This window comes from Amblyomma americanum, chromosome 3, assembly GCF_052857255.1.
Source record: "Amblyomma americanum isolate KBUSLIRL-KWMA chromosome 3, ASM5285725v1, whole genome shotgun sequence".
NCBI classification, from domain to species: Eukaryota; Metazoa; Arthropoda; class Arachnida; order Ixodida; family Ixodidae; genus Amblyomma; species Amblyomma americanum.
Genome location: NC_135499.1, coordinates 2,617,549 through 2,628,672, shown reverse-complemented (window position 1 = coordinate 2,628,672; position 11,124 = coordinate 2,617,549). Strand labels below are relative to the sequence as shown.

At 48.3% G+C, this 11,124-nt stretch overlaps 1 protein-coding gene across 1 annotated transcript in view; it reads left to right on the top strand.

The window, feature by feature from the left end:
- The first annotated feature begins 1,104 nt into the window (after window positions 1–1,104).
- The window catches only part of LOC144124415 (longicornsin-like), a 158,667-nt gene continuing 148,647 nt past the window's right edge, over window positions 1,105–11,124 (top strand). The window contains exons 1-2 of the mRNA XM_077657048.1: window positions 1,105–1,237; window positions 2,036–2,077. Of these exons, the coding sequence (XP_077513174.1) occupies window positions 1,195–1,237; window positions 2,036–2,077 (85 nt within the window). The 5' untranslated portion in view covers window positions 1,105–1,194. The remainder of the gene's footprint in view (window positions 1,238–2,035; window positions 2,078–11,124) is intronic.

The following is an 11,124-nucleotide window of genomic DNA, read 5'->3' as shown; positions in this document are numbered from 1 at the left end:
GGAGCGTGTACTGCTTTGTAAGAATATTTTATTTCTAGCGTTTCTGTTTCAGCGTATAGCGCACGTGCACTCATTTGTAGAAAACATCTGCATGGATACAAGACACGTATGAGCTACGGGCTCAGTCAAGCGAGTGGGGTACGCTGATGGCGCTATTAGCAAGAAGCCGGCTGATGCCGAGGCTGAAGCGCCGCCAGCATCACTCCAGGAGACCACCATGAGCAGCAACTCTGAAGGTGTATAATGCAAATGTAAGCACTGATATGTTTCCAGCCCATTTACAAGACTCTGCCCAAGTGTGCCAACAATGCGGTTCATTTAGCGATGTAGGTCGACGTGGATCGTCTCGCAAAGTGTCCTGGTGCAGTGCGTCAAAGCGAAATGCAGACCGTGCCTCGTTTCCAACAGATCTAAAGGGGGGAGCCTGAATGCAATCCGATTTTACATCCAGAGCAAATCATCGCAGCTTGCCCTGAGAGCAAAAACAAAACAGAAGCTTCGGAACAAAATCCAAATGCTTAAACTTGGCCGGATAATGTCGATGGTGCCAGTGTACCTCAGTTCAGAGAGAGCGGCAAATAATGAAGGCGGAGACTTAGCAGCTTTTAGAATGTAAGCATGCAACACTTGAAGCTTTAGATTAATACATTCCTCCTCCCCAAAGCTTCGCCTCCTTCCCTTTCTTCGCTTTTCACGCTACGGTTACTCACCTGTTTCGCAGTAGCTGTCTCGGCTGCCGCACTTGCCCGCGTATTTCTTAACCGTCGGCAGCGCAAGAGACCAGCGAATCTTGCCGCTTCCACCGTCTAAAAAGTCTCACCGCAGGGCATATCCAACGCTGAGCGCATTAACGCGGAAAAGTTCCAGCGAGATGCAAAAAAGGACACCTTTACTGCAGCAGGTGGTAGACGAGTTACGCGTTAGTGGAAAAAGATGAAAATGTCATAGGACACCTTCTTTTCGGAAGGTGCACATTGCAGAGACGTAAAGCGCAGCTGACACCGCGTCCCTAATGAGAAAACACGCGCTGCAGGAGGCGGCTGAGCCACTCAAAATTTTAGCGCCCCAATTCCGGGAAAAATGTTGCACAAGGATGCGCTCTTTGCGATTACGAACTTTGCGCTGCGGGGACGGAAGCTATATAGCAGCCGCCGGCGGGCAGCCCACGCTGCGCGCACTGTGCTACTCGTCGACATGCGACGCCGTGTACTCTGCGTACTCCTCCTCGTCTTCTCAGGTGGGTGCCAGAAGTGGCTAGAACACTGGACTAATTACGAGTGTGCGCAGGGTGCCCACAAAAGAAACCTGTGTAGCTTTCGCTCCGACGTTGAAAAAAAAAATCGCCCAGCTAAGTACAGATGACACCGACTCAACCGTCCTCACCAAGGCCACTAGGATTTTTTCTCACGAATACTTCAGAAATCAGAGCAGTTCCTCTTTCTATCTGCACAGCTGTCTCTGTGTCAATGAGATTGTTGCCCGTTTTGAAATTGACGCGCTAAGAAAAATTAGAATGAGCATATAACAGCCGGCCATAGACCAATGAAAGATACTGAGAAGAGCGTTTTTTTTTTGTGCTTTGAATTGAATTTGGAGACGAACGAAAGGTACCGAGGAAAAATTTCCACACGCAGCTTCGAACCCTCGGTCCTAAAGGAAGGTAATCGTTCAAAAAAGTTCGCTCCTGGGAGCAAAAATGACGACGGCTGAGCGAAATTCTCTGCTGGCCGCTGAGCAGCAACGCTTTTGTTACCTATCATTCTCTTCTGGGACCATCTCAAGCCGCTTAGTGAAGTGCACTTATAAAAACCATTCGCCAGTGACGCAGCCATAAAAACAGGTTCTGCATGGTCCCTCACAGCTTCGTAAGTGTGCATATGTAGGCAGTGGAACATCAGCAGTGGACCTAGCGGCACAACGCACTGCTCGCTTCGGTGCAGTCTTTGCGAACGGGCTAAAACGGATTGCGTATTTTGAAAAGTTAACCTGTCTTTTCGTCTAATACAATTCATGAATTCACGTTTACACTTTGCAGTTGCCGCAACAGCTGAAGAGACCCAGAAACACTCCAGATCACGTGAGTGTTCCGGCTGTGTCGAGCGGTTCTTTAAGAGAAACTGATTTCTAAAATTCTAGGCGTTTGCAAATATTACAAATTTTCTAGTAGCAGACCGAATATTCTGCTATTCAATTCATTGAACGTACTAAATAGTGCACGTACAAAATTATTCAAATACATATTTAATGCCACCTCAATGTTTTGAATGGCGTGCGTTTTTTGACGGCTATTTCAAAAACAGGACCCATTCCAACGCCGCACAGCGTGCTACCGGATGGATGGATGTGTGGTTGGGTGGCTAGAAGATAGGAGTGTCCCTTTTTTGAAACACTGTGGTAGCAGTTGCCACCATGGTTTGCTTTTTTTTCTTTTATACTTATTTAACGCTGTTATCAATTGTTATAAAATTTAATTTTCTGTAAATATATTTTCAGCCATACACTTCTATCCTTACGTATGCCACCTCTCAGCTTTTGAGCCTCCAATCTTCCAGTCGCTTTTTCCTAACTTCAACCGCAGGTTCATTCGCATGACCATTGTTATTTCTAAACCCTAGGGCCTGAGGCAGAGTGACTGTGCCTGCATTATCTGGATGTACACCATCACATTCGGGTATGCGGTGTTCAGTTGCTTCTACAGATTTGCCCCACGCAGCATATACGTGTCATTTTTTTTTGAAGCGATGTTTATTGCTTCAGGGTATAAAAATATACGTGTCATCTTCTTGGTTCAATATCTTTTTGTAGTTGCGGGTTCTAAGGCGCCCTGATCCAGCTTGAAAGAGTAGCGCGCTGTCTCTGGCTTATCATAGAACGCTTCCTTCCTGATCTCCATTTTACCTTGCGCTGTTTTTACCTGTTGTTTAAAGTTGTTTATTTCTCCATCCTTTTGTCCGGCAAACTTACTGGTTAGTTTCAAGTCCTTTCCCTACATTGTGAGTCAACGCTCTTTCTGTACAAGTATTTTAAAAATTTGCGTGTTGAACGCCGCGATGCAGTCCATTCGTGTGTTGACATTCATGGTTTGGTTTATGGGGCTTAACGTCCCAAAGCAACTCAGGCTGTGAGCGACGCCATAGTGGAGAGCCACGGGCAATTTCGGCCAGCTGGGGTTCTTTAACGAGCACTGGCATCTCGCAGCATACGGGCGTCTAGAATTTCGTCTCCATCGAAATTCGACCGCCGCGGCCGGGATAAAACCCGCGTCTATCGGGTCAGCAGCCGAGTCACTGCGGCGGCATTGGTGGCGTTCATGATATTCCCACATATCGCCTGCACGTCACGGTGACCAAGTAGAGTTCAGCCATGTTCAGCGAACTCTGCATTCACACCCGATATCGGAGGCCATGGCTTTGCGGTTGTACCTTTTAACGAATTTTTTACCTCAGTTGGGACTCGCTCTCACAACCCTGCCTGTTCGAGATTTTTGGGTAACAAAATTTCACAATCATTGTTTTTTGATCCGACTAATGAAAATGAGGTTTACAACAATCTAAAAACCCTGAAGGACACGGCAAGCCTAGACTCTTGCAATATCCAAACCCTACCAATAAACTATGTCGTACATGAAATTGTGCCATGTCTAACGCATATATATAACATTGTACTTTCTACCGGCAGTTTTCCTGCTGCCATGAAACTTGCCAGGGTGGTCGTAATTTTTAAAAAGGGAGACAGAAATAATGTAAGTAATTATAGGCCAATATCCGTTTTGCCCTTGGTCTCTAAGGGGCTTGAAAGTGTAATTCATTTCCGTGTTCAAAATTTCCTACAAAAACGCTCTATTATTAATGACTGCCAGTACGGGTTCACCAAACATAGATCAACAGAACAGGCATTACTTGATCAAAAGGAGTATATATTAAGCAATATTGAATCCCAGAAGCGTACATTAGGAATTTTTGTAGACTTTAGTAAGGCATTTGATACGCTTAATCATAATACTCTGTTTGTAAAGCTTGAACATTACGGTATATGCGGTCATCCCCTTAATCTTATCAAATCATACATGTGCTCACGATCACAATATGTTTCCATCAATAATTGCCATTCTGAAGTTCTACAAATTTCAAACGGTGTGCCCCAAGGCAGTCTTCTAGGTCCTATGCTTATATATATATATATATATATATATATATATATATATATATATATATATATATATATATATATATATATATATATATATATATATATATATATATATATATATATATATACACGACATAAGCAAAGAGATAAAATATATTATTTATGCTGACGACACCAGTTTACTCTGCTCCTCCTCAGATATGAAACAACTGACAGACACCGCGAACACAGCACTGGATAACTTGAGGGAATGGTCTTCATTGAACTCATTATCAGTAGACCGAGAGAAAATAAAGGCAATAATATTTCATTCCAAGGGCAAGGTAGTCGCGAATCCTCCACCAATCCTTTTCAGCGGCACAGAACTACAATACGTCGAAACATTCACCTCCCTTGGCATAATAGATATTACTCCCACAATGTCATGGAATACCCACATTAGCTAGATATGCATCACCCTGTCTAAATTCATAGGTATCATCGCTCGTAATAAACATATTTTGCCCGTGAAAACGAAGCTCGACCTTTATTACGCTTTTTTCTTCTCATATATCATCATCATCAGCCTTACTACACCCACTGCAGGGCAAAGGCCTCTCCCATGTCTCTCCAATTAACCCTATCCTTTGCCAGCTGCATCCATCCTTTGCCTGCAAACTTCTTAATCTCATCCGCCCACCTAACCTTCAGCCGCCCCCTGCTACGCTTACTTTCTCTTGGAACCCACTCCGCTACCCTTAAGGACCAGCGGTTATCTTGCCTTCGCATTACATGCCCTGCCCAAGCCCATTTCTTCCTCTTGATTTCGACTAGGATGTCATTAACCCGTGTTTGTTCCCTCACCCACTCTGCCCGCTTCCGATCTCTTAACGTTACTCCTATCATTTTTCTTTCCATGGCTCGCTGCGTTGTCCTTAACTTAAGCTGAACTCTTTTCGTTAGCCTCCACGTTTCTGCCCCGTAGGTGAGTACCGGTATGATTATGCTGTTGTACACTTTCCTCTTGAGGGAAATTGGTAAACTGCCACTCATGATCTGCGAGAATTTGCCATATGCGCTCCACCCCATTCTTATCCTACTAGTTATCTCCCTCTCATGATCCGGATCAGCTGTCACTACCTGCCCTAAGTAGACGTATTCCGTCACAATTTCTAGGCTCTCGCTGCCAATTGTGAACTGTTGTTCCCTTGCTAGGCTGTTGAACATTACCTTGGTTTTCTGCATGTTAATTTTTAGACCCATCGATCTGCTCTGCCTGTCTAACTCATTGATCATGATTTGCATGATTTGCATGATATATAGGTTATTGTTACTTGGTATGAGGAAATACTACTGTGTCAAATATACAAAAACTTTTTACACTACAGAAAAAATGCTACGGATCATTACAAATGCTTCCTTTGACGCCCCGACCCGCCCCATAAGACTAATATATAAATTCAATCCGGTTAATAAGCTATTTGACTACAGGTTTGCCTGCTTTTATAAAAAAATCATGGCACGAAATGACCCTTTTTTGAGCCGCATTGTTCCTCTTGTACCATATGCCACATCCTATGCAACTAGAGACCATGGAATGTTTGCAATACCCAGATGCAGAACAAACTACGGTTGTGCGATGTTAAAATATATTCTTCCGAAATGTTTGAACACCCCTCTGTATAGCAATTTAACAGAAATGACTTCTTCTGCACTTAGGGAACTGCTCATTGACTAGGTTGTATTTTGTTACTCTGTTGAATGTTTTTACCCGTCATTTCTCTTTTTTCTTCTTCTTTCTCTAACAATGTCTAACAATGTATAATGACTCTCATGTGTAACTGTGTCTGCTAATGTTGCCAACTTCTACGGGTGACGAAGCTTGTCAAGCGGTCATTGCAAACCGCTTTTTTTTTCGTCACCCACAGTTTTTATAAGACAAAAGCTGAAATAAACTTGATTTGACCTCTCAACAACGTGAGATGAGGCACTAGTTTGTTCGCTGTAATCATCGGCAGCAAAAACTAATTCTTCAGTGCACATAACATGGGGATCACACAAGTGGAAATGACATGACCTTACCGTTTACTCAGACACTATATTGTCACGTAGTGGTGACGGCAGTCGAAGCAGCGATGAAGACGGACGAAAGGGGTCTTCTAAAAGAACTGTTTATTGGGCTGACTTGCACCCAAAATGGACTGAATCACTCGGCGGCGGCGAAGCGACAAGCGTGCTCGACGGTCGTCGGACAGAATGCCCGCCGCTGTCGGCCGTGCTCAATTTAAAGCTGATAGCGAACATTCGAGATAAAGGGCGCAAAGTTACTAGAACATTCCGGAACAACGTAGAATCAGCTTTGCTTGGCTGCGATCAATCGAGATAAATCTAGTCGCGTCTTGCGTCGCAAACAAAGCGATAAAGTGGTGTCGCGGCAGATTTGAAAAACGAACAAACACTGCAAATATTCGCGGCATTACTCCCCTCTCAAAGAAGCATCGACCCGATGCATTAAAACAAATAATGCGACTAGTAAGGGAAAAAACGGATCTTGCGAAAATAGAGCATGGAAATGCAGCGGCCTTTAGCGCGCATAATACGGCTTCAGACGGACTACATGGACAACTTCTGGTCGGACGCGGCGTCGCTGGGATGCAGTCATTGCGTCAGGGATGACTTCATAATCCAGTTCACCCAGCCGACGAAGAACCTTGTACGGGCCGAAATAGCGGCGCAAAAGCTTTTCACTCAATCCACGGCGGCGAATGGGCGTCCACACCCAGACTTGGTCTCCTGGCTTGTATTCCGCGTTGCGTCTTCGTAGGTTGTAGCGTCTGGCGTCGGACCGCTGCTGATCTTTGATCCGTAATCGGGCAAGCCTTCGAGCTTCTTCTGCGCGTTGAAGGTAGGCGGCAACGTCGACGTTCTCTTCTTCTGTAACGTTGGGCAGCATGGCGTCTAGCATGGTCGTGGCATCCCTGCCATGGACGAGCCTAAAAGGCGTCATCTGGGTGGTCTCCTGCACTGCGGTGTTGTAGGCGAAGACAACGTAAGGCAGGATGACATCCCAGGTTTTGTGTTCGGCATCGACATACATAGCGAGCATATCGGCGATGGTTTTGTTCAGGCGCTCGGTCAGTCCGTTGGTCTGCGGATGGTATGCAGTTGTCCTCCGGTGGCTGGTTTGGCTGTAGCGCAGGATGGCTTGCGTGAGTTCCGCCGTAAATGCTGTTCCTCTGTCCGTGATGAGCACATCGGGGGCGCCGTGTCGAAGAAGAATGCACTCCACGAAAAATTTGGCCACTTCTGCTGCTGTTCCGTTCGGTAGGGCTTTCGCCTCGGCGTAGCGGTTCAGGTAGTCGGTCGCTATGATGATCCACTTATTTCCAGATGTTGACGTTGGAAAAGGGCCAAGCAAGTCCATGCCAATCTGCTGAAAGGGCCTTGAGGGAGGTTCAATAGGGTTCAGAAATCCTGCTGGTCGTGTGGGAGGAGTCTTTCGTCGCTGACAATCTCGGCATGTTTTCACATAGTGTGCGACATCGGCAGACAGTCGGGGCCAGTAATACTTGTCTTGAATGCGGTGGAGGGTGCGAGTAAACCCGAGGTGTCCAGCTGTCGGCTCGTCGTGTGAAGCCTGTAGAACTTCTTCGCGGAGACAAGTAGGTACAACAAGGAGGTAGGCTGTTTTGTTCGCTGTAAAGTTCTTCTTCACAAGGACCTCATTCTGCAAACAGAAGGAAGACAGTTCTCGCTTGAATGAAGCGGGGGGTGAAGAAACCTTGCCTTCCAGGTACTCTATGAGGCCTTTTAGTTTGGGGTCCGAGCGTTGCTGCTGAGCAAAAGAGCTTGCGCTGATGGGTCCCAGGAAGGCGTCCTCATCGTCGTCCAGCGGCGGTGCATATACAGGGGCTCGTGAGAGGCAATCGGCGTCAGTGTGCTTGCGTCCGGACTTGTAAACGACGGTGACGTCAAACTCCTGAAGACGCAGACTCCATCGAGCGAGTCGGCCAGAGGGATCCTTCAAATTGGCAAGCCAGCAGAGTGCGTGGTGGTCGCTGACCACCTTGAACGGCCGTCCGTAGAGGTAGGGGCGGAATTTCGACGTAGCCCAGATGATGGCAAGGCACTCCTTCTCAGTGGTCGAATAGTTAGCCTCGGCCTTGGAAAGGGAACGGCTAGCGTATGCGATGACCTTCTCCAGCCCGTCACTTTTTTGAACGAGAACGGCGCCTAGTCCCACGCTGCTTGCGTCGGTATGAACTTCAGTATCGGCGTTTTCATCAAAATGCGCAAGGATCGGTGGGGACTGTAAGCGACGCTGAAGTTCCTTGAAGGCTTCTGCTTGCGGCGCTTCCCATTTAAACGGCACGTCTGCCTTCGTCAGTTGGGTCAGGGGCTCGGCGATGCGCTAAAAGTTTTTCACAAATCGTCGGTAATATGCGCATAGTCCGAGAAATCTGCGCACTGCTTTCTTATCGGCCGGCGGTTGAAACTGTTCAATAGCAGCTGTTTTCTGCGGGTCTGGGCGTACTCCTTCCTTGCTAACGATGTGGCCTAGAAACAGCAGCTCTTCGTAGGCAAAGTGGCATTTTTCAGCTTTCAAGGTTAGGCCAGACGACTTGATTGCGTCTAGTACTGTTCGAAGTCTTTTGAGGTGCTCTTCAAAGTTCGAGGCGAAGACAACGACGTCATCTAAATATACCAGACAAATTTGCCACTTCAGGCCTGCCAGCACTGTATCCATTACTCGCTGAAACGTCGCTGGTGCGGAACAGAGACCAAATGGCATCACCTTGAACTCAAACAGCCCATCCGGAGTTATGAATGCTGTCTTCTCGCGATCTCTTTCGTCGACCTCAATTTGCCAGTAGCCGCTCTTGAGGTCCATCGATGAGAAATATTTGGCGTTGCAGAGGCGGTCCAGTGTGTCGTCGATGCGGGGGAGGGGGTAGACGTCCTTCTTTGTTATGTTGTTCAAGCGGCGGTAATCCACGCAGAATCGAAGTGCGCCGTCTTTCTTTCTCACTAGAACAACCGGTGCCGCCCATGGGCTGTTTGAAGGCTGGATGACGTCGTCGCGAAGCATTTCTTCGACTCTGCTGATTTCTAGCGTGCTTATGTTGCTGTTGTCACATTTACGTTTTGTTTTTGGTTTTTTGCACTTTGTAAACCTTTCCCTCATTGCCGACATCCATGTATTTATACTTGTGTGATCAGCAATAAACCCTCAGTTGTTAGTCAGCGCCGTGTCGTTCGCTTTCTTGTCTTTTGTGCTCGTCTTTGTTCGCGCTGTTTGTTCAAGAAGTTGGTCCCGGATGGCTTGTCGTTCTCGCGGAGACACACGGTAGGGGCTTTGACGGAGAGGTCGGACGTGTTGATCCGTTATAATGCGATGCTTGGCAATTGGCGTCTGTCGCACCTTCGGCGATGTCGAAAAGCACTCACTGTAGTTTTGAAGCAGATTGCGGATCTGGTCTTGTCTGCTCCGGTGCAGGGCTGGGTTGATGTCGAAAGTGGGCGAGTTCTCTTGGTAAGGCGGATCTTCTGCGGAGGGGTCGGAGAGGGCGAAGGAGTCTCGTACGTCAGATATTTCGTCGTAGAAAGCAATCGTCGTTCCTCTGTTAATGTGCCGGTATTCTTCGCTGAAGTTAGTCAGCAGTACTTCGGCCTGGCCATTGCGGAAATGTGCGATGCCTCTTGCGATGCTGATTCCTCGGTCTAGTAGCAACTGCATGTTCCCCTCGATGATGGCTTCAGTGTTTATGGCTTTCGTGGCGCCTACGGTCACGATAACGCTTGAACGAGGTGGGACGCTCACTTCTTCCTCCAGGACACTTAGGGCAACGTGATTTTTCCGAGTTTTCATCGAAGCGATGGCTTCGTCCGTCGAAAGCGTGATCAGCTTGGATCGCAGGTCGATGATCGCCTGATGCTCATTAAGGAAATCGATACCCAAGATCACTTCGCGGGAGCATTGCGGTAGCACAACAAAGGTCGCAGGATAGGTATGTCCTTTGACAGTCACTCGCGCTGTGCATCGTCCTGATGGCGTAATGAGGTGGCCCCCAGCAGTGCGAATTTGTGGCCCGTCCCAAGCCGTTGTGACTTTTCTGAGCTGCGCAGCGAATGTTCCATTCATCACCGAGTAATCGGCTCCTGTGTCGACTAGAGCGGTGACTTTCCGGCCGTCGATAGTCACATCTAGGTCGGAGGTCCTGGCTCTTGCATTGCATGTCGCTCTCGGCGTCGGGTCACGGCTTCGTCGCGTATGCGAGGGACGGGTTGAGCGTGTGGTCGAAGCTCCTCTGGGTGGCGGCGTCGATTTCAAGGTAGCTTGCGTCGTGGTCGAGGTTCTCATTGTGTGCGGCGTCGGTGCAGCGAGTGTCGGTTCTTCATGCGGCGTCGCGGGTGCATCGTCTTCATGGGACGTGGTCGGTGGAGGATCTTCGGCGTTTAGCTCGTGAGCAACCTCACCTCCAGAGGTTGCTGCCTTTAGTTTCCCCTACGGGGGCTGGGAGACCTTCCTCGTACCACGGCTGCGTAGCTTCGGCGTGGCGACGCAAAGCGCGAGGTTGACGGCGATGGTGAGCGCGAAAAGCGGTTCGGCGTGTACTCTTCTCGACGCAGGTACTCGTCGATTTCCTGCGGACGTTGCCCGAAGCGTGGTCGTGGGGCGTTAATGGCAAATCCTCGAAGACCGATACGTCGGTACGGGCAGTGACGAAGAATATGGCCGGCCTCACCGCAATGGAAGCACAACGGCCGGTTGTCGGAAGTCCTCCAGGCGTCGCATTTCCTGGGGCTTGAGCGTCGGTCATAGGCTGGGCGGGCGGGGGCTGGGAGGCGGCGTTGTGGAACGATTGGCTCATCTCGGGGAAGACGTGGGGGTTGTCGTTGGGGCTGGGCAGTCCTTACTGCAGCGGCGTAGGTCATGGCCTGGGGTTCTGTGGCCGTCGGGGTGCCAAGTGCCTGTTGCACTTCTTCCCGTACCAC